At 45.0% G+C, this 25,824-nt stretch overlaps 7 protein-coding genes across 11 annotated transcripts in view; 5 read left to right on the top strand and 2 right to left on the bottom strand.

The window, feature by feature from the left end:
- The first annotated feature begins 261 nt into the window (after positions 1-261).
- Positions 262-11,321, top strand: LOC135432739 (uncharacterized). Of its 2 annotated transcripts, XM_064688538.1 has the most exons (5): positions 262-917; positions 6,341-6,587; positions 6,663-6,786; positions 6,846-9,313; positions 9,384-11,321. In XM_064688538.1, exons 1-5 carry the CDS (start codon positions 363-365, stop codon positions 11,210-11,212), a joined length of 5,223 nt encoding a protein of 1,740 aa, XP_064544608.1. In that variant the 5' UTR covers positions 262-362; the 3' UTR covers positions 11,213-11,321. The 2 variants fall into 2 exon arrangements, with proteins under 2 accessions (XP_064544608.1, XP_064544609.1); XM_064688539.1 differs by lacking the exon at positions 262-917 and having other exon boundaries at positions 6,446-6,587; positions 6,647-6,786.
- On the bottom strand, positions 919-5,383 carry ebd2 (earthbound 2). Of its 2 annotated transcripts, none has more exons than XM_064688552.1 (3): positions 4,999-5,383; positions 2,474-2,746; positions 919-2,016 (listed from the first exon to the last, which is right to left on the bottom strand). In XM_064688552.1, exons 2-3 carry the CDS (start codon positions 2,546-2,548, stop codon positions 976-978), a joined length of 1,116 nt encoding a protein of 371 aa, XP_064544622.1. In that variant the 5' UTR covers positions 2,549-2,746; positions 4,999-5,383; the 3' UTR covers positions 919-975. The 2 variants fall into 2 exon arrangements, with proteins under 2 accessions (XP_064544622.1, XP_064544621.1); XM_064688551.1 differs by lacking the exon at positions 4,999-5,383 and adding an exon at positions 2,844-3,091.
- Positions 11,322-11,790: 469 nt separating the features above from the next.
- On the top strand, positions 11,791-12,958 carry LOC135432750 (uncharacterized). The gene is made up of 2 exons (XM_064688555.1): positions 11,791-11,949; positions 12,008-12,958. Exon 2 carries the CDS (start codon positions 12,032-12,034, stop codon positions 12,848-12,850), a length of 819 nt encoding a protein of 272 aa, XP_064544625.1. The 5' UTR covers positions 11,791-11,949; positions 12,008-12,031; the 3' UTR covers positions 12,851-12,958.
- A 583-nt stretch (positions 12,959-13,541) lies between these two features.
- Positions 13,542-14,652, top strand: LOC135432748 (uncharacterized). The gene is made up of 2 exons (XM_064688553.1): positions 13,542-13,679; positions 13,740-14,652. The coding sequence occupies exon 2, from the start codon at positions 13,764-13,766 to the stop codon at positions 14,580-14,582; it is 819 nt and encodes a 272-aa protein (XP_064544623.1). The 5' UTR covers positions 13,542-13,679; positions 13,740-13,763; the 3' UTR covers positions 14,583-14,652.
- Positions 14,653-14,658: 6 nt separating this feature from the next.
- LOC135432751 (uncharacterized) overlaps positions 14,659-25,824 on the bottom strand; it is a 61,752-nt gene continuing 50,586 nt past the window's right edge. The window contains exons 1-2 of one of the 3 annotated variants that reach the window (XM_064688557.1): positions 15,734-16,559; positions 14,659-15,675 (exon numbers count right to left, since the gene is read on the bottom strand). In XM_064688557.1, the coding sequence (XP_064544627.1) occupies positions 14,728-15,444 (717 nt within the window). In that variant the 5' untranslated portion in view covers positions 15,445-15,675; positions 15,734-16,559 and the 3' untranslated portion in view covers positions 14,659-14,727. Of the gene's footprint in view, positions 16,560-25,824 lie in introns of those variants that run through there. The other 2 variants (XM_064688558.1, XM_064688556.1) reach the window with 2 other exon arrangements.
- LOC135432743 (uncharacterized) lies at positions 16,661-19,225 on the top strand. Its single transcript, XM_064688543.1, has one exon. It carries the CDS (start codon positions 16,787-16,789, stop codon positions 19,145-19,147), a length of 2,361 nt encoding a protein of 786 aa, XP_064544613.1. The 5' UTR covers positions 16,661-16,786; the 3' UTR covers positions 19,148-19,225.
- Positions 19,658-20,325, top strand: LOC135432752 (uncharacterized). Its single transcript, XM_064688560.1, has 2 exons — positions 19,658-19,968; positions 20,027-20,325. Exons 1-2 carry the CDS (start codon positions 19,796-19,798, stop codon positions 20,115-20,117), a joined length of 264 nt encoding a protein of 87 aa, XP_064544630.1. The 5' UTR covers positions 19,658-19,795; the 3' UTR covers positions 20,118-20,325.

Genomic DNA, 25,824 nt, shown 5'->3' with positions numbered 1-25,824 from the left:
TATTATTAAGGTGATGTTAAGTTATTTTTTACAATTTAAAAGCAACCCCAAATAAATATAAGATATAATTGACATGCAAAACAGTTCGATTAGATGTGGCGGCAATGCGATATACTCACCATTTCGATATGCAATCGGTGCAGCACTTCTAATATTTTTGATTGTCTGGCAACGTTTACGGGTTGTAACGCGGCAAATTTGTAGTAGGCTTATTGTTTAAACTGGCTTCCTTTAGTTTACTAACAAATTTCAGTATAGCGTGTGCTTTTTGGATAAAATACATAACGTACCGGGATACCAAATTTGTAGTTCATAACTTAAATTTTCTTTTTTGCCAAATTAATAGTACGTAATTAGCAAAAATGCTTAAAAAATTTGTCGAGGTTAATGCGGACGAAAGTCCTTCGGTGAATCCGTACGCTGTGCGCACCTATATGGGTGATAATGTCACAACAGAATGGAAGGTCGAGAATTGTGCGCCGCGTGAACGTGTATGCCTGAAAAAGCCGCCAAACTCTACCATTTCCCATGTGCTAACCATTGAGGATGAGCTGCGCCGCTTGCACCAGAAGGCCGAAGAATCCAGGTTCGCACGCCCATACAAGAAAACATGTGAACTTTACGATGAGTTCACCATGTGTATAATACCGCAACGAACACCAGGAGAATTAAGGTCCAACGCCGAACTGCGTGAACGTGTTCTGATGGCCAAGGCCGACCCTGGACTGGTGGAGCACGATGCGAGACTGGATAGGATATGTCCCAAAGATCTGGTCGCGCTCAACAGTCCCATGAACTTAAACGAAGAGGAAGAAGAGGAGGAGGACGGGGAGGGCGAAGAAGAGAGCGAAGTCAAGCCACAGCTGGCCACTCCAGAGTGTAGTTCCGACATGATAATCATACCTGACAAGCGCATGGTAAGTGCTATTTGACTTTATTTTACGAGCTACGGCTAAGCATTAGTTAAGGTAAATTCTATTCAATCAACTCGATATCATCTATGTCTGCATAAATGCTGCCCGGCGGCAGCTCTGGGGCTGGCAAAGCCGGCGCTTCGCCATTTGTAGGCAGCGATAGGACGTGATAGGCGCCAGTTGTTGCTTGCTGCTGCATGTGCACGCCCAGCTGTGAGATCAGCTCCAATGCCTGCACATCGGAGTTCATCAGTGCGAATTGGTGTATAATGGCCAAGTGGGGAAAGACGCTGCCCAGCAGCGTGCAGGTTCCGGCATTCATGATCATATTAATCGAGGCATCCCCGTCCAGCTGTTGCGACAGTTGTGGCATTGGCGGCTCGTCCTCGCCATCCGATGTGCTGGCCGGCGAAGGCAGCACACTGGGCTCACAGGTCACCATTTCGATACCATCATCGTCTAGGTCCTCCCCATCGGAGATTTCGCTGTTCTCGCTCGACAAGTTGACCAACTCAGGAGTTATTACACCCATCTTTCCATCCATGTCGATATCGGCGAGTTCCTTTTGCATGAAATTGGGCAGCGCCTGCTTAAACTCCACTATAATCTGTTCCAGGGGGAGTACACTCGCCACCGGGCAAGAGCCCGTGTAGCCCAGTTCATCCTCCTCGTACTTGTATTTGCTGCGAAAGCGATTTAGCCAACGATAGGATGGTCTAAAGGCTGGCAATTTGAGCACCGCTGCCATCTTGAGTGCCGTCTCCTTCAGCGTGTGGTTCGTTATGCTCACGCCGAGGCGCAGCTGGCGACAGCGCTCCACCCACTCGTGCAGTAGAAAACTGATGGCGCTCATCTCGAACTTGCGGCGCTTGCGCGTCATCTCCTCTATAATGATGGAGGCATCCGCCTCGCTCAGTGTCGCCAGCTGCTGCAGTAGCTCACGTTTCTTCTCCAGAATGCGCCGTATTTGGGTTGCACAGCAATGGAACATCTTTGCCAGGCTGTTGCGGGAAATGTTCGTTTCATCGTAATAACGTATAACCGCAATTTTCTCATAGAAAGTCAAAATGTTGCGCTCGTTGCGACGCGATTTTTCCTTGCCCTAGCAGAAAAGATTGGAATGCATTAGAGAATTCACCTTGAAAGGGCGGAGTTTAGTTCCACTATAAAAAGTTACGCCTTGTCAAATTACAAGAAAATGATGAAAACAAAAGGTAAAAGTTCAGTGGCTTAGCCACGGTCTTAAGGGGGACTTCTTGTGCTGTGCTTTAAAAGGCTTCTCTTTAATCCCATATTAGTTCTATACTTGTCCCATATTATTCCTTTTTAAATAATTGCTAATATTTTATATTTGTCATCCAGTAAGTTCCAAGTAATGCGAGTTACTTTACATTTGCCCTCAACAACTCCCTTCTTAAAAAATTGCTGACTACGCCTCTGCCTGCAATTGTTTGCCTTACGTACGCGCGTGTGTGGTGCCATAAGCAAAAACGCACAACAAATCAACCCTCGCACAGCTTAAAGGCCAAGTTAATACAACGCGAGACATTCTGACTTACCCCTTTGTTCTTGTTGTTGCCTCTTTTTGTAGTTGTTGCTGTAGTTGTGTCCATGGCTGCTGAGCTGCTCGCCATATGCAGTTGCTATAGTTCGCGTTTCCTCTTTGCCTGCTCTTCGTTAACCACAGCTGCGCAGCGTCCTCAAAATGAAAGCTCAAGCTGCTAAAAAGTCAATTGCGCGGTTGTTTTTGTTTTCTCTCAGAGAGAGCGTGTATTGGCGCTCTCTTCACGTGCACGTTTTGTGTGCTCTTCTTATTGAGACTCCTTTTAATGCTGCGTAAATACATAGAAAGAGCGTTTGCAATAATAAATGTTAATGCCATTTTCATTTAGTTTTCATTGCAATATAAGCCTAAATGTTTGCTATTACTTTGGTTTTTAACTTTTCTGCTTTGTTTATTGTGTGTGCTCGCTTTCAGTTTCAATTGGTTTTGTGTGCCGCTTCTACGGCTGCTTTTGTTTTTGTTGCTGCTGCTACTGCCGGGGCGACATTTTTACACGCGTGCTTGGCCGCTGAGTAACACTTGTGCACTGTTTTTCGGTTTCAGGTGTTTGCCGTATGTTCGTTGCTGTTGTTGTTACTGCTGCCCGTTGCTGTGGCCGTTTGCTTCCATATGAAATAAAAACGGTTCGCTATGCACAGGCAGCCGCCAGTCGCTTTACTGTTGTGTGTGTGTGTGTGTGTGTGTGTGCTTGTATTTGTATTTATAAGCGCATTATTGTTGTAGCAACCGAAGTGAGTTAATGCAGCGCAAATTGATGGTTGCATATGTTAGAAAAGGATAGCGGTTTTATAACTTTTTTTAATGATGCATTGAACGATTTGCTAGGACTATTGAAAAGTATTCTTTTGAACATGCTAGTTAAGTAACTAGTTCTGCGTGCGGACGTTGAAACGAAGAGCACGCGGCAGCAGCTATATATGTATGTGTGTATATTTATATACATACACACACACACACTAATGCTTGCAGTTGCTGCTGCTGCGCATTGCATTCGTTTCTATGCAAAAGCCAAGTGGTGTTGACGCTGCCGCCGCTGCCGGCGTAGCTGCCGCTTAATTTTCGTTTCAGTTGTGCTGTTATTGTTAGTTACATGTTTCGTTCTTGATTTCCTTTTAAGCGCTTTATTTGTTATGTTTCAATTGTCAGGGGCGTAGGCAGTCATTTAATACCGAATATTTAATACGATGTATAATTAGATATGAAGTTTTAATGGATATCCGATTAAAATTTTTGGTTTAAGGCAAATTGTTAGTTGATTTTAAAACGCTAGAAATGTTAAATGTTGTTGTTTCTAAGCGGCATTAACAGATAACGCACAGCCAAACAGTAAATGCAGACATGTGATCCAACACTAGTATGTGCGAGCTCTTCAGTATTGTACACTATGCGGTTACAGTTAGAGCACACAATTATTGTATTGATATTGATAAAACTTTTTTTTAATGTTTTATGGGGCGTATATTAAACGCGCCCCTTATCAATGCCTCTCCTCTGGCTGTTAGTGCAGATAAATTTGTAAAACATAAACAACGAGTATTAAGATTATTTTTCTTTAAAGATCCTTGCTGCAGATTAGTTTACAAACATGTGACTGATAAAATGAGTTTATAACAATTGTCATATTTTTCCTTATATTATTTTCTTTCCCTTTTACACTGTTTCCCTAACGGCCTTGGCATCTCCTGCGTCCCTTTTGCTCTAAATAGGCTACGCCACTGCAGCTGCCATTGCTCTTTCTTATTGCGCTTTGCTATGACGTCGCGACGTTTCTTTGCTTGCGCGTCTGTTTGGGTGTGTGTGTGTGTGTGTGTGTGTGTGTGTGCATGATTGGCTCTGTGTGCGTTGTTATGGCCGCTCGCTACCAAGTTTGTTGGTAGCTCACAAAAAAAAAAATAAAATAAAAAACTGACAACCCAGCGGCAACGGCACACACCTGGCCTCAAGTCTTTATTGCATGCTATGGGCTTCTTTTGTGTTTGGTTTGGCTTTTATGCAACTTCAGCATCTTAATGGCATGTGCATATACTTCACATACACACACACACATTCAGAAACAGCAAACGCAAACATACTTATACATATATGATATTCAATTGCGACTGTGCTGACGTGGCCGCCTCTGGCTCCTTGCTGAACTTGAAAACAGGCTACAGCTGGCAAATATGGACACACTCACACACCCCTCCCTTTCTCTCTCGCACACATGCAGTTGGCTGCCCCACTGATGCATTCATGTATGTATGTGTGCCTCTTTTTGGCATTTGCATGCCACGTGTTTTGACTCTTATTCTATAACTGAGTTGTGCCTAGAGTTCTGCTCGCGTTTTTATTGATTTTATGCATTTTAATTGATTTATTTAAGAGGGATTTTAAAGTGCAGTCAGCCGCAGGCGCGCTCACGATTAGTAAATAAAATGCAAATAGCAACACCTGCAGTGCTGCCGTCTCCTGCCTGCCTGCCTGCTGTCTGCCTGCCTGCCTACTCTGCTCTGCTGGCCCTTGCGTCATGCCCACACGTACCTGGTTTGACATTTTGCCAGCCACTCGCGTCAGCCGCATTTAAAGTTGAGAGGGTTGTTGTTGCTGTTGTTGCTGGTATTAGTAGCGCACAACGTCGCACTCGTGTTTATTGACGTCGTCGTATGCTATAAGTGCTCGCTCGCTTGACTATATAGCTGGCAATTCCAGTGCTAGTTGCTGCTGCTGCTGCTGTTTTACGTTTTTTTTTTCTTCTGTTGAATACTCTTTCGTATTTTTGTTAGATGACTTGTTTGTTCTGCAGCCAGCCCGACCTACGCTCGGCTCGAGTTTGTCGGGTTTTGGCTTTTAGTTGTGGTGTTCGTATTGTTGTTGTTGTTCTTGTTGTTGCTGCTGCTGTTGCTGTTGCTGTTGCTGCTGTTTCTGGCATTCGTGCGCTTGCGATAAGATTCGTGATGTGGCACTAAGCGCTGTTCGCTGTTTACTGCTCTATGCGCTGTTTTGTGGCCGTCAGCGTGGCCAGCCAGCCATAGAGGCAGTCTCACACACACACACACACACTCGCACACACACAGACTGATATACCACATTCACACACCAGCAGACAGTCGACTGTATAGTTAGCCAGTATAGTTGGCATTTCGTGCTTACTTTATGCCGCTTACTAACTTCATAGTCAGCAGCAGCAATAGCGTTGAGTGCGGCATGGATTGGCTCTGGGCTTGGCCTCCATATTTAGCTCTATTTACGTATGCTACACATACGTATACATATAGATATACATACATACATTGTATGTATGCATAGTATTTATAGGCGCGTTTATGCCGGCATCCGTGGCGTATGCGTGCTATTTTCAGCTTTGCAACTTGAAATGTCGCATTAACTTGCACATAAATGTGTGCGTTTGGGCCAGGCAAAAGTAAAAAGCTTATAAACCAACGCAGGAAAGACTCTCTCGGACATATAAAACCACAACCCATTTGCGATAACTAACTAACCATATGGACTGATTTGTAGGGCTATGCATAAAGCTGCCGCCAAGTTCGTTTTGTATGGCTTCGCTTTAGTTTTTATGCGAAGTTCTTTTTTATGCAGCGACGGGGGCAAACTACAGGCGAGGCACAGCCTACGTGGCATATGCGTAATACCACAAACAACTTATCTCGATTAGTTATTAAATTTAGAGAACTAAGCAAAGAAATTCCTGTTGCCAAGACAAGCCCATCCGTTCTTAAACGTATATAAATGATAAGATACTTAAATTAAAGCACAAAGATTTGATATTTTAAGAAATATGTGAAAGTCAATAAAAATAATATATATAAATGTTCTTTACTCTCCATCTATGTATATACTTTTATAATTTATTTCTGGCCCTCAGCTCGAATTGAAACGTCCTAAGAGTCGCATTTATTTAAACGAGACACAAGTTGGCCCTCTGGAAGAGTTGCCATTCCCAACGTATGATCCACGTATCATACAAGAGGGATTGGAGGGCGAAAATCTGAGATCCTATGATATTATCGAAGGTTGCAGTCCACAAGATTTATGGACCTGGAATATGGGCCTGCAAAGGCGTGAAATTGAAATGGATCAGGATTTTATAACTGCTGCGCTGCCCAGCTATGGTTTGTTTCCATTGACTTCTTGACATTTGCCCCCGAGCATATCAGCTAATATTATTCAGGCCTATCCAAAAACAGCTCACGACGGCGGACTCACCGTCTTTAATATACCCACACAGCTGGAGAAAACGTTTACGGCCGAAATCGTGTTCGGTAATCGTAACATTTATCCTGAACCAAAGATGGAAGCATTTCGCCAGAGGTGAGCTGCTGTAAGGCTTGGAAAATCCGTAACAGGACTAACGCATATTTCTATTGCAGATTCTATTATCGACCCAGCGAAATAGCTGCTATTATAGTTGCCTTTGTGGAGACATATCAGGTGAATCCGGATTTCTGGACTGCCGGCACCATGGACGGCATATTGAAACGTGGCGTAAAGCTAACAAAGAAGAGCATTAACCTCAATTACAAGTCGGAGGATAATGATTTTGACATATTGCCGCAGGTGATGGAACGTCAGGCGGCTGTTAAGATCAAGATACACTTTACGGGCCAGTTCAAGAATGAGCCCAATATTTATAAGGCTCTGTCGCTGTTCTTTTCCAAATATAATGCCTGCATCTTTACCTCGCGTGATATGTTCCTGTTGATCTGGAAACGCTGCATCGATTCCTACTTCATCTTCGATCCCAATGGACGCAACGAGCTGTGCCAGCGGGACTTCAAGGATGGCATGTGCTCCTTGATGGCCACACGCTTTATGGAGCACTTGGTGCATTTAATAACCAAGTTCAGTGACCTGACCGACAACGATGAGTTCAATATCTATGAAATATCACTGACACAGTATGGCAAGCTCAAGGAGGCGCCCATTAGAAAGGACAAGCAATATCACTACCACAAACTGTGGGCCGTGGTTAATGAGCATTTCGCGGTAAAAACTGGCGGCAACAGCGGCATACAACAGCCCATTTCCGGCACGGAAAAGAACGCCTCGCTGGTCGTGTCGCTCATAGCGTTGATCTACTCGGAATTCGAGCTGGCCAAGCTGTGGCGGCCCATGACCATTGATGATATCATCCGTTATGGCGTGGCCTACTATAAGACGCTGCGCAAAAAGTTTCGTCTCGATGGCAAACGCTGGAAGAATAAGAAACCCGAATTGAATGTCGTCGATTTGCCGGAGATGTTCCTGATGGGCGCCTTCAAGGCAACGGTGCGCAAGTATCCCTTCCTGATAACCGGCCATGTGACCGACTGCAAATCGTATCTGGAATCACAGCTGACCCATGCGCTGCAGGCCCTCTTCGAGAAGCCCGAGTGGCCGGCTGCCTTGCTGCAGATTGACAATTCCGTGATGGCCATTTGGCGGGATCGCGAGTTCTTCTATGTGTTCGATCCGTTTCGACGCAATCGCGTCGGCATGGTGGTCGATCCTGATGATTATCGGATCAAGGGTCTGGCCGTATTGCAAATGCATACCACGTTTGATTCCTTTGTGCGGATTCTGTACCAGAATGCGCTGAAGATGCGTCGCGGCGGCAAATTCTTTATTCATGGCATTCGCACGGGCTGCATTCGCCCGTTGCAGGTGATGACGCAGCAGTCGAACAAGTTTCCCGCCTTGCAGATGGGGCTGCCCACATTTACAGACGAGCCGGCGGAGGCGGAGCTGGCCCAGAAGAAGAGCATTGAGAGCATACCCGAGGAGGAGCGCATTCCAGCGAAAGATGAGAAGGAATTTGTAGAGGAGCTTATCCTCGGTATTATCAATGGCATTATTAAGGATCTGCCTGAGGCGAAACTCGATCGCCCCCATCTGTACAGGCAAGCGCAGAAGGTGCTCCTGGCCACCGACAAGGAAAATCTCCGCGCGCTGCGTCTGAAGATAAAGCGCGGCTACGAGCTGGGCGAGGAGGAGGAAAAGCCCGACCTGAAGCGTGTGCTAACCATCGAGGAGGAGCTAGAGCTCAAGTCCAATTACCAGACATTGCACGATGGTGCCTACATCATTATGGGCACCACAAAGCTGCCCCAATTGGATCCGGAAATGACCAAACTGGGCGGAGTGCTGGCCGCGCTTGTGGCCACGGCAGTCTCCGCCAAGTACAGGGTATCCACTTGGAATGCAGATCTTGTTGAGTTCTGCATCTATTCGGTCAACAAATTCGGCGATGACTATCAAAACTACGAGCTAATCCTGTCCTGCTTGCTGAACAAGAAGCTTCCAGACATAGCCGTTGGCGAGAGCAGCTTCTCGCTGGTGGTGTCCGAGGTCTACAAGTCCTCGGTATCATCATCGCTGCGCCAGGATCTGCTCGAGCTGCTCATCGACAACAATCGTGTCCTGGTCGTCTGTCAGCATTTCTCCTGCGTCATATTCAAGCGCTACAATTTGCTGTACATGTTCATTGGCTTCCCCTGCAATGCGATCGGGTATCGCAAGGGCGGCCCAGGACCGGCCTGCATGATGCGCTTCATTGAGCTAGACTCGCTGATACGTCGCATTGAGTTCGGCTGCAATCCTCATGGCTGTACGGTCATGAATTATATTGTGGCCGCCATAAAGATTGTGGATAACAATATCAAGGGCCGTTTCCGTCGTTGGCCCAAGGAGGACGACGATGCAGAGTTCAATGCGGAGTCAATGCGCAAAAAGAAGCTGCGCGAGCAGCGTCTAGAGAAGATGCGCTTCATTGACGAGGAGCTGAAGAAGGAGAACCAGCGCATCCAGGACTATCTGGCGGCCAAGCGGGATCACGAGGATCGTAAACATGGCAGGAAACGTAAGTGGCTTTTGCTTCTTTTGTCAGAATTCCAACACAACACAAATCACAACTCTCACACTTTACACAGCGGAGTACAAGGACCTGGGCATTGACGAGGGCATGGGCGAGGGCGAGGAGGAGATGGACTTTATGGATATGGAGGAGGAGGCCGAGGGCGAAGAGGAGGTTGAGCTGAAGCACAAGCCCGGCAAGCGTCTGCCCAAGGAGATACACAAAGCGTACAAGCCACGCCCCATTCTATACGGCTATCGCATGCGCGAGAAGGACTGCAACTTTAAGATCCAAGGCAGCATGAACATGGAAGGCCGCGAAGATGGCAGCTTCAAGGAGATCAAGCCCTGCTACTTTGCCAGTGCTCTGGCCATACTCAGCGTCTCGCTGCGCCCGCTCAATCGCTGGAACTCGTATCGCGTTGACCGGGTGATCACCCATGCCAAGTCGATTGCGACGCGTGTCTGCGATCTGGAGTCCGTGTTCGAGCGTGTGGTGCGGCATGTGACGATCGATGAGTACGAGTTCGACATCTGGATACGCATATTGGAGCCGATGGGCATGTGGACGCCGGCACCGAAGCCGGCCACAGTTTCCGCGCAAGCTGCGCTGACCACAATCAAGAAGAAGATGCAGAAGGTGCTCAATACGCGCAAGTATTTGATGATCTTTACGCCGAATGGTTGCTTTGCCTTGTACCACGATGAGTTCTATCATCTATTCGATCCATATGCAAGCATGGACAAGCCAGGCGAGGAGGAGGAGGAGGAGGAGGCGGCGGATAATGGCGATGCCGAAGAAGAGGGCGATGGCAAGAAAAAGAAAAAGAAGTGCCCAAAGGGACCCAAGCGCTATCCAGAGCGCAACACTGCGTCCTGGGTGCTATTTGCCGATGTGGACAGCATGCTCAAGTATATTGATAAGCGCTGTTCCCAGCCGGACTGGAAGGAGCAGAGCCAGTACATGTTCTATGTGGTAGATGTGCTATCATACAAGAAGGCAGCGCCCAACGCACGTATCCTGCAGTTGCTGACCGATCTATCCATACCCATGACTTGCTCCAATCGCCAGTACGGACGGCCAGAGTATGAGATTTGCGCCACCAATGAGTCCCTGGGCTGGCTGGAGCTGGAGAACTGCCTGCCCGTGTGGAGCCGCATGAACCGACGCAACACAGCTGGAAAGTATCGCAATCTGCCGCTGAGCAAGCTCAAGAAGTACGACGTGGAGATTGAAGGTCGTCTATGGTCATTGTGGGGCAATCTTCATCCTGAGGCCCCCGTCTTCGAGGACCAATTGCGTGGACGTCAATATCTCGCCATCTACGTGGTAGCCTGTTGTGCTGCCAGTGTATACAACCTCATGGACTGGAGCGCCCAGCTGCTGGACACAGTTGTCGTCAGTGGCAGCAAATACTTCCAGGAGAGCATAGCTCAAATAACGCAGGAGGACTACGAGTTCTCCTTGGAGAACCTCAACATTGACTGCTCTCTAGAAACAATCAACTTTGTGGTTCATATCGAGCACGTCTGCTATGGCAAGCTCTATCGCGTGCCCACCTTCAACCGCATGAATCTCTCCGAGGCGTTGATCTACTTCTTCAGCCACTACCAATTCGGCATTGTGATGGTTCGCAAGCGTGCGCTGGCCATTGGCTTCTGTCCGGGCCACGACGGGGGTTACTTTATGTACGATTGCCAGGAGAAGGATCAGCCGCTTTTCCCCAAACAGCAGGGCGCCTCGTACCTACTGCGCACCCGACATCTGCAAGTGTTGCTCTACTGCATCGTGGTCACCCTCAATGTGCCCTTCTACAACATTGACTTTAGCATCCACAAGGTGGAGATGTTGCGCGAGGGTGCCACCGTTGAGAACGAGGAGGAGGAGGGCGGTGAGGGTGAATAGGAGCAACAGCGGTTTGCTGGTGTACATAATGATGAGGTCCTGTGTTTTAGTAAATATTTGATACTGGGTTTTATGAAACGGCTTAATAATAAACAGAATAACCACACAACATGGCCAATAAGTCAGAAACGTATCCTACGCTTCCTTAGGAAAACTTATATCAGGATTGTAGCATCTCATATCTTTGTTAAACATGGAATGTTCCGGTTTAGTACTACAAAAATCCAATTGGTAGAGGCTAAGACCATCGCGAAACCGGAAATATTACGATATTCGCATAAGGGTTGCCTGCCTCATTTATCTCTTTTAGTCGCCTAGTACGACAAGAGGTATTCTAATGCCCTCCGCCCACACGGTTATGTCGGTTATCCCGTCAAGTATTGCGTTAATATATATTCTCGTTCATGACGACTTGTTATATCATCAGCCCATGTTCATCTGTCTGCCTGTGTCTATACTAACCGTTGATTTTGGAGACTACGATTCAAAAACAAAGTTCGGTGTATAGGTTCTTATATACAATTCACGAAGCATTAAAACATCATTTGGAAAACTCCGCAAAAAAGGGCCCAAGCACTAATCAGTTAACGAATACTTCAAACGAACATGTGCTGTGGAGCTGGGCACAAGTTATCTCCAAGTCGGCAAATATTATCGATTCGGGCACTCACTTTTCTTTCAGATTTTGGTACATTCAAATTTATCTCGAAATCCTTTCTGAGCCTGTCCACCTCCTGGTAAGTATAAGAGATTCGATCAATTAAGAAGCCAGCATCTAATGCGGGCATTCTACAGTTGCTGTCGGGTAGATAGGATCCAATGGCGCGAAATGAGGCAATGCGCTGGGTAGAGCTGGAAAGGTGTCTGCCCGTGTGGAGCCGCAGGTACCGACGCAACACAGCTGGAAAGTATCGCAATCTGCCGCTGAGCAAACTCAACAAATACGACGTGGAGATAGAGGGTCGCCTGTGGTCATTGTGGGGATATCTTCACCCTGAGGCCCCCGTGTTTCACAGGAGTTTGCGTGGACGTCAATATCTCGCCATCTACGTGATTGCCTGTTGTGCTGCCAGTGTATACAACCTCATGGACTGGAGCGCCCAACTGCTGGACACAATTGTTGTGAGTGGCAGCAAATACTTTGAAGAGAGCATAGCTCAAATTTCTCAGAAGGACTACGAGTTCTCTTTGGAGAACCTCAACATTGACTGCGCCCTAGAAACAATCAACTTTGTGGTTCATATCGAGCACGTCTGCTATGGCAAGCTCTATCGCGTGCCCACCTTCAACCGCATGAATCTCTCCGAGGCGTTGATCTACTTCTTCAGCCATTACCGATTCGGCATTGTGATGGTTCGTAAGCGTGCATTGGCCATTGGCTTCTGTCCGGGCCAAGCCGGGGGCTACTTCATGTACGATTGCCAGGAGAAGGATCAGCCGCTTTTCCCCAAACAGCAAGGCGCCTCGTACCTACTCCGCACCCGACATCTGCAAGTGTTGCTCTACTGCATCGTGGTCACACTGAATGTGCCCAAACATAACGTTGGCTTTAGCATCCACAAGGTGGAAATGTTGCGTGAAGGCGCCACCGTTGAGAACGAGGAAGAGGAGGGCGCTGCAGGCAGTCCTGATCAGTAGAGCAGTGTAGCAATAGCGGTCTTCAAGTGTATTTGGTTATGTGTTTTAGTAACTATTTAATGCGCAACTGTACGAAGCGGTCTTCAAATAAACTGAGTCAACCCGAAAGCTTGGCCGATTGTTTTCTTCTAAAAACTTGTTCAAAACCGCACTTATGGTGCCTTAGACATAGCCAAGCACATGGGTGATAGTAGCCCTGGACTAATAGTCCCTTGTGTCTCTATTAGTCGCCTCTTACGACAAGCGGTGACATGCTGTGGAGGTATTCTGTACCCGCCATCCACACAGGTGTATGTTACAGGGAGGCATTTGAGATTTTACTAAATAGATTCTTGATCAGGAGTCTTGATCTGAGTCGATCTGGTTAGGTTTATCTGTCTTTTGAGCCATAGAGATGCTTAAACCCTAAGGACTAGAGGACTTAAAGACGTAATTCTTAACGATGGTTCTCAAGGACTATGCTAATCTTTTGTAAAAATCTCCCACTTCTCTCCGCCCAACAAATTTAAATTATTATAATCAATATTTATAGATATCCAAGAACTCAGTCTCCCACAAATTAAAAAAAAAAGAACTCGAAGAAGTTATATGAGAAGGAATTTTGTATAATGTAAGGTTGATATATCATAAACCTCGTAATTAAGCTGCATTTCAAATATCCTGGCATTTCTTACTCTGGCATTATAGATTGGATCACTTTTTTGTTGATTTAAGTACTTCCTTTTCAAAATCAAAATTTGTCATATATGTTTCAAAATAGTTTTTATCATGGGACTTTCAAAATCTTCAGAATAATCGGTATATCTTCTCTGAGGCTGTTCTCTACCAGGTAAGTACTCCCATAGTTGTGACCAAGGAAGAATCAGCTGAAATTGCTAGTATTCCACAGCTCGCATCGGGTGTGTCGCTTCCAATGGCCTACAAGAAAAATGAGTCAATACGCTGGCTGGACCTGGAGAACAGCCTGCCCGTGTGGAGCCGCAGGTACCAACGGAACACGACGGGAAATTATCGGGACAATCCGCTGAGCAAATTCAACAAGTACGATGTCGAGATTGAGGATCGCCTGTGGTCACTGTGGGGCAATCTTCACCCTGAGGCCCCCGTCTTCGAGAGGAGATTGCGTGGTCGTCAATATCTGGCCATCTATGTGGTCGCCTGTTGTACGGCCAGCGTGTTCAATTTGACAGAGTGGAGCGGCCTACTTCTGGACAAGATTGTTGCGAATGGCACCAAGTACTTCGAAGAGAGCATCTCAAAGGGAAAGGGCAAAGGTAACGCGTTACGGAACCTGAGCATGGACTGCGCCCTGGAATCCCTCAAGTTTGTCGTCTACATCGACCAAGTCTGCTGTGGACAGCTCTATCGTTATCCCACACGTAATCATATGAATCTCTGCGAAGCGCTCAACGACTTCTTCAGCCACCACCAATTCGGCATTCTGAAAGTGCACAAGCGTGCTTTGGCGATTGGACTTTGCTTGGGCGAGAAAGGAGGTTACTTCATGTACGATTGCCAGGAGAAGGGTTATCCCGTGTTTACCAAGCAGAAGGGCGGCTCGTACCTGCTCCGCACACGCCATTTACATGTGTTGCATTACTGCATCGTCGTCACCCTGAATATGCCCAACGAGAATATTAAATTTAGCATCCACCGGGTGGCGATGTTGCGTGAGGAGGCCTCCCTTGGAGCCGAGGAGGAACAGCGCTTTCTCGGCGACGGAGATCAATAGAGAAGTAAGATACTATGTTAAGTAAAGTTTATAAAATTGTTTTACAATAAACTGAACAATCACAAAACAAGCTTTAAGCACTAAGTAAACATTTAATAACAATCTGATGACTGATTGGGATGAAGTCAGCTGGGGATTCGGGCGTCTAATGCCTCAGACGCTGCTCCTGGGCGGCCTGTTTGTAATGATAGCCATCCTGGCGCAGCTCGTGAGCTGGCTCTGGCTCGTAGGCCAGAGTCTCGGCATCGGATGGGGCCATGGGCTGCTGCACGTCCAGTATGTAGGGCATCTGTTGATCCTGTTCCTGATATTGCTCATAGATGTACTGCGGCTGGTCGGCCTGCTGTGCGGGCGGCAGGTAACGCATGGCGGGTGCAGCTTGCGGCTGCGCCTGGGGCTGAGGCTGAGCCGGGGCTGTGTACTCCATGGCTGGCTGTGGCATCATTTCGGGCTGCATCATTGGCTCGGACTCGGGCTGGGCTTGAGCGCGTTGAATAGGCTGAGCTGGAGGCAAATAGCGCGTGGCTGGCATGGCGGGCATGGTGGGCACGGTGGGCATGGTGGGCTGAGCTGGCGGCAGGTAGCGCATGGACGGCATTTGTTCCTGTTGTGGCATAGCTGGTGGCGTCAGCTGGCTGCTGGGCGAAATCTCCATGGCGCCCTGCTCATTCTCGCGCATATAGTCCACCTGCTCGGGCAGTTCGCGCAGCTCGTGCTGCTCAATGGTCATGTGCTCGACCTGTTCCGGCTTGGGTGGCGGCAAGTAGCTGCTGGACAGATGCGAGACATCCGCAGCGGCCAGAGCCAAGCAGGCGCAAGCGGCAAGTGCGACGAAGCTGATTCTCTGCGTGAATAAGTCCATTAACTGGCGGGCACCTTTGGGGGGCACTTCTGTTGGCCCGTTCACTCACCATGTTGTCTGTTGTTTGACTGCGAAGCGTTTGATAGCTGACCAGATGGCACTCGGAGTATTTATACGATCTCTGGCTAGACCTTCGACGGTGTGAGTGCTTCAATATTTGGCTTGGCCTGATGCCGTGTTCCGTTATTTATCTTACTTTTGCGCATCTTATCAACCAACATTCAAACGTTGCTGAATCACTGGCCAAAGTCAATAATGAAAAAAATATATATAAATGTAAAAAACTGACCAGAGCAACAAGTGAACCGATCCGAAATTCAATTGGACGCGGCTAAGCCGATTTTTTGGTTGGCGCAGCCTTTTCACGGGCGGCGTTTGACAATTTCAATGGCTCTCGAGCTCTTCGGGCCTGCGGCATGACAACTGGAGCATTGGGCCATGCCTGGTTCAAATATTGCCTTGAGGTATCTCTCTCTTTCACTCTTATTATTTCTTCTCATTGGTTTGGCACTGTCTTTGCCTTGGTGCAGCTGTGAATTTCACGGTCAGCACGTGGGCCACAAGTGACGTCTGAGTGTACGCTTGGTTCGTGGGCCACGCAGGTGAATGGGCTTATAAAGAGAGGCTAATCTGCATATGTTTATATTTGTTAAGTAAACATTATCGCAAGCAACAATTCAACATGTGATAAACCATAATTGACTGCAAAATTGAAAGAAAATATCAAACGGAAAGACTTGTCTTCGGCTTGCCGATAAAATACTCTTGCAAGCAAATATCAAATGGTTTGTGGAGTAAACTGGTATATACCCTATTTCCAAAAATCGGTTTGCTGAAACATATAGCTCCAATAGGAATGATCAGTCGCTATTCTAAGGTCTATTAAAAAATAAATTCGCAGAATGAGCATTCTTTTAGCACTAAAACTTATCTTCGAGTCGATTGTTCCTATAGTGCTTAAATGATATGCCGAGCACGGACAATTGGGATATAGTTTTCCGATCCGAGTCGCGCCGAAAGTCTTTCAATTGAGAGATCAGATGGACAGACGAACGGAGGGACATGTCTATTGACTCGCCTGTTAATATAAATCGCAAATAATATGTACTTCATGGAACACACACGTAAATCGACTTTGTAAGCTGTTTCATTTGCCGTTGATTTCAAATCTCATGCATTTAAATCTAAAGCTCTACGCCTTAGTTCTCATTTGGATTGATTAAAATAGTAGTTAGGTGGGGTTCTCCGTATTTTAAAAATTAGTTTATATTTTTTTAATTTGATTTTGCATAAACCTACTTTTATTTTGGCCAGCTGTTTTTACCACTAAACCTCTCCAAAAATGTATACGTGTACTATGTGCGGCTTGAAGAAGTCTGAGCTGGGCAGTAATCCGGACTTTGAGTTCCGTAGCCGGCGACATCAGGCCGAGGATGCCTACATAGAGGGCATATCCGATTGGTGCTCAAAATGTGAAGCGCTCCGATTCTTTTTCAAGTCCGACGATGGCAAAGAGTCGCCACAGTATCTAGAGCAGCAGCCAAAGAGAAAACTGGCTAACTATATGCTCGAGGCGACAGCCAAGGGCTCCCAGGATAATAGGCCGAATAGGTCTAAGGACAAAAAAGACGGCCAGGACATGAATCGGAGGGCGAAACGCGACCTACGTCACGAGGCACGCAAGGTAATGAGGCAGGAGCTGTTGGCTGGCCTGCCATCCCAGCTGCCGCGCGGCTCCTTGTGGGAGCGCAAGCTGAGGTCCTACAGCGAAGATCGTGACCGCCCCAGTCGTCGCGTCCAACCAACTGATCAACGTCGCTCCAAATCGGTGGTAAATGAGTCATTCCACAAGTCGCGCTTGGACAAACAGCAGGCCGAGCGACGCAGCTGCCTGGCCAAGGACATATCCAAATTGGGCCTGAAGCCGGATAGGCGTGTTCACTTGGGAGATCGCCGCGTGATAGAGGAAAATGGGCTTCTTAATAGCCTGCTGGAGCAGATGGAGGACCATGATGCTGATGATGAACGATCGCCTATACGCTTTAAGAGTAAGCTGCCCATGGGCAAGCTACAGGAAATGGAGCTGCTGAATCCGTGGCAGGAAGAGGTGCAACGGCGCACAAATCAATTTCTGGCCAGCAGTGCCAAAAAGGAACTAAAGGCAGCGCGAGATCGCATCATGGACTTCAGTTTGCCAAAACATCCGGATTACGACAAAAAGCGAAGCTTTAAAGGGTCAATTGGTGCGACCAAGAGGCTGACCGTGGAGGAGGTGGCTAGAGATTTGAAAAAAATGGAGAGGGAGGAGTTCGAGGATTATCTACACAATAAGCTGCTGGAAAAGAAAAATCTGGTCGGCGAATGGGAGCGCATACGTCACCGTGTCGAGGATGAATGCAACCGGGTCAAAGCGGAGCTGGTCGAGCTGAAGCGACAGCGGGACATAGAAATGGAACGAAAACCGAAAGCCAGCCATGAGGCTGGCATAGAACGGCAACGAGGCGGTGCCCAGTTTGGGCCAATACATCCAAATAACGAGCAATCTAACGATCCGGAAGTTGAAAAGAATGACCACGAGAAGACCATCGGTGATGCATTAGATGAGAAACTGGAGAGCATGTTAGACACGCTGCAGGAGAATTCGCAGAAAATCGAATCGAGCGGAGACAAGATGGAGAAGAATCTGCTATTTCAGCCCAGCGCACCACTGGAGAGTCAAACGGAATTTGAAGAAAGCGAAAAGCAAACCGAACTTAATCCAGATGGCAGCGTGGATGAGATGACAGAGTTCAGCAAGCATCAAGAACGAGTGCAGTCGGTTACATGTGAAAAGTCCGAGCTTTGCACCTTGAAGCCTAAGCGTCTGCTGAGCAAGCTGCACATGCTGGTGTCCACGGTGCAGCGGGCCAGATTCCGTGGATTTCCCGAGGATCCACAACAGTTGCTACACAATTTAACGCCCAAAGAGCTGATGGATCGCCGTGATCCACCGCCGGCACAGTTCTCCACACTGCCGTGCAGCCCCAATGAGCTAATCAGTCTGTTGTCACTCAAGCGGGAGGTCTTGCAACCGCATGTGGCACGTCCGCTGAAAGTCTGCCGCTCGCCCATTTTCTGTCCCGATGCTGATTGCAGGCGTATGTTCTTCATCTCCGACTTCAACGATCATCTGACACACGAACATCCCTCGCTGGCCATGGAGCGCATTACGCCCTGCAAGGCGAAGACCTTCTTTTTGGATACGCGCGTCACACTGCTGAATAAAGCCAAATGCAATATGGTCTACTTTGTCAAGGACAAGTTCATTGACAAGAACACCGAAAAGTATCCCGATCTGCTGCCGGTGCTCGTGATGACCGCCCGCTTGCAGGCACCCGAATTCTTTACGTCCAACAATCCTGGCAAGCCGCGCTCCAACGCAAGGCCCAGCGGCCCCGATCACGAGATCTTTCTCATCTGGCTGACCAGCATTCGACCCGACGATGTCAAAATTGTTGGCACCATATCCGTTTGGCCAACTAGCAGCCGACCCATTGTCGAATACCTGATGGTGCAAACCAACGAGGTCTACAATATTCGTTCGGCCCAAAAGCTAAAGACCATCTATAACAGCAATCGTGTCATGGCCCTGCCTGGCAATTTTGTCGACCGAATGACCGACGGTGGCAAACACCTTTTGGCCGTACAGGTGTTGATTCATTAGTTTTAACTTTGGTAACGATTGGATATAAATTTTAATCAAGTGAATTTTAAAAATAAATTGTGGGAGGGAATTATTTAATTGTTATACTTATTCATTTAATGGGATTTATATTGGACCGTTTCTGACTGGAGCATGGATTTGAAGCACGGCAGGATCGCCATCTTCGGGCATTAAGTCCAAAATGGAATGACTATATTCTGAGGCCAGATAGTCTCTAGATAAAAATTTATATATTTTCTTTCTAGATCGCCAATCTAGGCATTATATTCAGATTTATTCTCTTGCCAATCAGATTTCAATTCTGTTTGGATTCAATTCCCAAAGCATCTAAAAAATGTTGCATACTTTTAGGCAGCAGGCATATCAGTTTGTTGGAATGCAAACAAGTTTGTTTAGGATCTTATTAGCCGGCATTCGTAAATTGTTTTATTTCTAAGCTTGCCGGGCAGGCTGTGCTTTAGTATTTCACAACAACAACAAAAAAAAATACACAATTCAAAGCTTCAAATCATTTTAGTTTAGTTGCTTTCATTCTTCGGTCTTTTTGAAGAAAAAAAAAATTTTTAAGAAAACTATATTTGGGCACTGTAAACAGAAATTCTTAAAAGACTTTTGGTTAGTATCTAGTGCTAGTGTGTTTACCAGATCATGTCTTCACAGTTTGGTGTCGAAAAGTGCGGAGGCGAGGGCTCTGAGGCGGCCGGCGCTGCCGCTGTCATCAATTCCCTGACCAGCGAAATGTCCCTGGAACTGAAGCCATCTCCCAAGCAGACCTGTATTCCACTGCATCAGCGTCATCGTATGGTTAATTCGGAGACAAGGTGAATGCAATATTTCATTAAAAGAAAGCAAATAAAAAGTGAACTTGCCCTGTCGCAGTGTCAACTCGAAAAAACTGGACATTGACATGCCGGACAAGTCCTGGTCGGTGCTGTATATCGGCGCCAAGAAGGACGAGAACTTTGAATAGCAGCTAAACTGTGTTGTGCATTCCAAAAAAAAAAATGATGTATTTTCGAAACAAAGTGCTCTCTATATCAGCTATTTAGTTAAGCTCCCAACGTCTATAAACAGCCTGGCCAGCCCACAATAATTGTGATTGACTTATCCACGCATCCATAACTTCCAGTCACCCAATGCTTTAATATACAAATTCCCACTCGTGCCAGTGCATACTATATCGTGCTCCCCAGTGTCTTCTTCATTAAGTTGTTGTTTTTTTATAAACACATGTGTGGGTGGTAATGCTCTAGCCTAGCATTCGCAGCCAATTGCAATTGACGTTGAGGTTTCGTTTTTATTTTTACCCCGGCTTCGTCTCGCAGACAGCGATTGTGATTAATGGCGACGCCGTCATTGAATGCGATCTGGCGCTAAATATGCATGACCACGAGTCGCTTCATGATGTCATTTCACGAATGATAGTGCCAGAATCATTGAATGGCACTTGATATGCGCTATATGTGCCATATAACGCGCGTCTTGTGTCGCCAAAGAAGAGCCCAGCATCAGCTCTTGACGAGTGACAAATGAAACAATGTACGACCAGTTATCTGGAATTGGCGGAAATAATGGCTTAATGATACAAATGACGTGTCTTATTTAATACTTGACATGACTTGAAATACGTGTGAAACTGTCGAGTAACCAATATACATGATAATGATCATGACATGTGCTAACCATTTTTCAAACAAGCGATCTCGGAATTATATTGAATAAAATGTTCTGCTTCCCGTCGGTTCGTGAACGCAGTTTTTCACATATATGAATTCCGATTTTGGAAAGAATCTTGTCGCATTATTTCTATTTGAAATATAAATTAAGACATAGTTTTTTGTTTATGTACCAAATTTTTTCCAAAATTCATGGCCACTGCCACCTCCATAGTTAAATCTGCCTTTAGTATTGCTCAAGCCGTCGCCTCTTCTTTTACTCAAGCTGCCGTTTCCTCCATAGTTGCAGCTGCCGTCTCCTCCAATATTAAAATTCACCGTCTCCTCTGTAGTTAAAGCCACCGTATTCTCCATTATTCAAGCCGCCTCCTCCATAATTGAAGCCGCCTCCTCCTCTTTTATTCAAGCTGCCGTTTCCTCCATAGTTGAAGTTGCCTTCTCCTCCAATATTAAAGCCACCGTATCCTCCGTTGTTTAAGCCTCCTTCAATATTAAAGTCGACGCCTCCTCCAATTGAAGTGAAGCATATGAGGCTTACTTGATTTTATGAGAATCGCGTAGTAGGGCATTAGTAAGGAATAGGTTTTCTTACATACCTTTTATTCAATAAATGTATATGCATACGCACATACATCCATACTACATAATACACACATACACACAAAGAAGCATATATACATACATACATACTTACAAACATATATCCATACATACGCACATGCATACATAAGTACATACATACATACATACATACATACATACACACATATGTACATACATAAATACATACATACATACAAACATACATACATACACACATACATACATAAATAAATACATACATACATACATACATACATACATACATACATACATATATACATACATTCATATGTATATGCATACATACATACATACATACATACATACATACATACATACATACATACATACATACATACAAACATTCATACTTACATACATACATACATACATACATACATACATACATACATACATACATACATACATACATACATACATACATACATACATACATACATACATACATACATACATACATACATACATACATACATACATACATACATATATACATACATACATACATACATACATACTCCACAGTTTCCAGCGTCGAAGCCGCTTGCGCCTATTTTAAGGGTGCAGCATGCAAGCCTTACTTACATTTTTGAGAATCGAGGAGGAGGGCAGCTTTAATAAATACGTTAGCTTATTTAAATTTGCCACATAACAAGCCAAATTAGCCTGCTTTTGGTATAGAAGACAACTTACATGCACACATACATACACAAACCATACATACATACATACATGCATACATACTTACATACATACCTACATATATCCTTAAATACATGCATACAAACATATAAAAAAATCAAGTCACCACTCCTCCTGCTCCGCCCCCTTGGTCGTTTTTTTTCCATTTCTACAAAAGACCCCGACCTCGAACCAGCTAGAAATCCAGGTAAAAATGAAAACTGTAATTCCCACCTTGATTTTCAATTCTGAGCAAACTTAACAGGCAGTCGCACGACATATTTTATATTTTTATCCTCTCTCCCGCTTTCTCATTTTCTCACTTTCTCACTTTCGATTTGTTTATTTGCCGGCAATTGAGCGACACACTGCCAAAGACCTTTCACCGTAAACACTTAAAAATAGCGTATGAGCACATAATTGCACACACAGCAATGCATATAGAATCAAATACACACACACCAGCTCACAATGCTTTAATTAATGAGGTAACAGACAGCGAGCAGACAAATAAAATGGGGGCGTGCCAATTGTTCGCGTGGTAAGCGGATGACGCAGAACTCGCTGTGGCCCAGAATGCAATTGGGTTGCCTCTAAAATTCTGGGAATTATGGAAGGGCCATCCGCAGAGAACCTCCAAAGTTTTTAAGAACTCTTCGGGGCTCATATGCTTACTAAAAAATAATATAATAGTAGGTTTCACTGAAAACCTTCTATTCGTGTTAATTTTAATAAAACCTAACTAAATTTACTTATTGTCTTAAAAAAAATGCTAATAGTGAGGTTAAATTATTGTTAAAGGGTTGGCAGCTAAAAATCGAAATTTCAAAAACATTGATTTGAAATTCGATGCAATCAATTGGGCTTGCAAATTGAGCTTCAAATTCTTAAAGAAACTTAAAAATATATCTCCAAGAAAGGTATTTTTCCAGTTACACAAGTCTTAACTAGAGGAGAACACACGAGCAATGGGGAAATTCGCATGTCAACAGTTTAATTAATTATTATAAAAAATTAAACTTTTAAAAAATGAGCAACAATCGAAATGGTGAGCGGAATTGGCATGTCAACAGTTTAATTAATTCTTATAAAAACTTAAAAAAAAAAACTGCATTTCAAAAGAAAGAATTGAAATAGGGTTCTTTATGAGCACCATCAAATATTTTGGCGTTGTTTCATTTCCGCATATTTTTGTTTGTATTTGCATTCCCTTGGCACCAGGCCACTTCCTAAGAAGCGCATTGAAATTGATGATACATTTTTGCACTTGTTAATTTGTTTTGTTCATTTGCGCAAAATATGGTGCAATAAAATCAATGCAAATAATCCGAAATGTGTAGAAAACATCTCAAACAATTGAGAATGTCCAAGTGGCATGAGATCATCGCAATTTGTGTAAACGATCTGAGTAAATTATCGTGGGAGCAAGGATTTTACATTGGTCTGGCCGCACTGAAAAATGCTATGAATACTATTAGCTGAAATATTTTAGCAAGCTTTTTTTCATTCTATTAGATCTTACGAGGTTCCCATAGACATATAGCGCATATATCTGTTGGCTCGTAATTGAAATGGACCACAAAATCGCTCATCCACGTTTTGGACTTTATGGCGTGCGCCGCCAACTTCAAAGTTGCCTACATCGGTGGGTTTTCTTTTGTGCTTCTCTCTCTCTTTCTTTCTGGCTGTTCTTCACGTCTGATTGATGGTTATGATTGATGAGCTCTACCAGCTGGCCGCAACTGGTCGCCTGCAGCAGAGTGTTGCCCTGGCCCACTCTGCCCCGCCCTGGCCAGCAAGTCCAAATCGGCGGCCTGCGCGCTTTTAATTTATTTTCGCACAAAAATGCTGCCGCCCAAATTGATACAATTGAACTTTGCTGTAGTTTTTATACGCTTTTTATTGGACTCTCTCATGTCAATGCTTCCCAGAGCTGTTCCCGGCTGCATAAAATGCTGTCTCTCCAATTTCAACCTTTTAAATATTTGCATAACAGCAGCAAAGTCCAAAGTGCAAGCAGCAAAAATATGTGTTTCACATGTCCAAATAAACACTTCGCACCGTGGGAAGGAGAATGCGAATAACTTGTTTTTGCAATTCGAAAATGTTTAAAAATTTGTATCAAATGATACAAATATAATGAACAATTACAAAATTATTTACGTATTCTGATCATTAAAGTTTCATTTTGGAGACTTTCACCTATTTATTTAGTATAACTCGTCCCACTGTGCGACTCGTCGTCATTTCGACTTTTACATGAAATTTTCATTTTCATTTTTGGGCAAAATCTCCGATTTCCATAAAGCAAACATGAGCATGAGCATAAAATTAAATATTCATAAGAATTGGCAAGTCATTTAGCCAAATGGCAATGGCATTGCATTTGTTAAGGTGCCCGGGGAGAGGGGCATAGCGGGCAGGCAAAGCGAAAGGTGGCCCACTGCCCGAAGAGGGAAGAGTCTAGGCGCGCAGCTATGATTCCGTTTTGGCCACGATTGCAATGCGGCTTGTGACAGCTTGGTTGCTGTTGACGGTTGATGGTTGGCAGTGGTTTTGGTGGTGCAATTGTGGTTTTTATTGCCGTTATTGTTGCCTTTTGGACAATGTGTCATTGACACGATTCCGTGGCTGCGGCTGAGACTTCGTTTGCATCTTTAATGCGTTTTGCACAAATGTTTTTAAGCCGCCAAAAGGCGCAACAGCAAAACGCAATTATTTTGTGCAAAGTGCAGCTAATTTTCGCTTTCTGGTTGACAAATTGAATTTCACTCGCTGCACTCGACTCGCTCGACCGGGCACGCGGGGTGGCCTGTCCAATGTGGCGTATACGTGCTATGGCCAGTTTGCTGCCAATTTCCATTTGCTTACCTGGCCATACACGAATCTGTGCATATATGCCAGCTACTTTCGATGCACACTACATATTTGCTAATTAACAAAATAATTGATTAATTGGCGTAGCTAACGAAAGTTATATTATTTAAATGGGAATTCAGTTATATAGCGAGTACATAATTAATGCGTCTCTCCCAAGGTGAGTCATATTTACGCATACTTGTTTGTTACAGGTGCGATTGTTGCAACAATTGAGTCATACCAGATAAATTCTTACTCAGAGGATGTAAATTCGAATTCCATTGATATTTGCTGTGACAAACTCTGTGCGAAATTTCATGCATCATTCACAGAAATGATTATTATTCATTATTTATTTATACGGTAAATTTATAGACTCGATTCTCAGCGAATTTCTCCATAAGCACAGGTAATAACATGACGCTTACATATACATTACTTATCAGCGGGATTTGAACCTGCATTGAGCTAGTTCATTTGAATTTAGTTCTTTATATGACAAATTGAACCATAGGAAACGGTTCGCTGGCTCAACTCAATAGCATTTCCTTTAATTTGGTAAATGTTTCCGAATCTATACCACTCTCTCTCTCTCTCTCTCTCTCCCTCTCTTTGACTTATCCAGTTCATTTTAATCTACTTCTTCTGATGACAAACTGAACCAAATTTTTGTTCTTTAATTTGTTAAATGTTCTTAATCTATGCCCCCCTCTCTCTCTCTCTCCCTCTCTCTCTCTTTGATTAATAGTTAAATGCGTTTTTAATCTTTTCGCTCAAATAATGCCGTCTAATTGAACTTGAGAACCCAATGTTAAGTGACAATTAAATTTGATGTCT

The sequence above is a fragment of the Drosophila montana genome, unplaced genomic scaffold, assembly GCF_035044405.1.
Source record: "Drosophila montana isolate Dmon_TW-CO22-7 unplaced genomic scaffold, ASM3504440v1 contig_3213_1, whole genome shotgun sequence".
Classification (NCBI taxonomy): Eukaryota; Metazoa; Arthropoda; class Insecta; order Diptera; family Drosophilidae; genus Drosophila; species Drosophila montana.
This window is presented reverse-complemented; position numbering and strand designations above follow the sequence as displayed.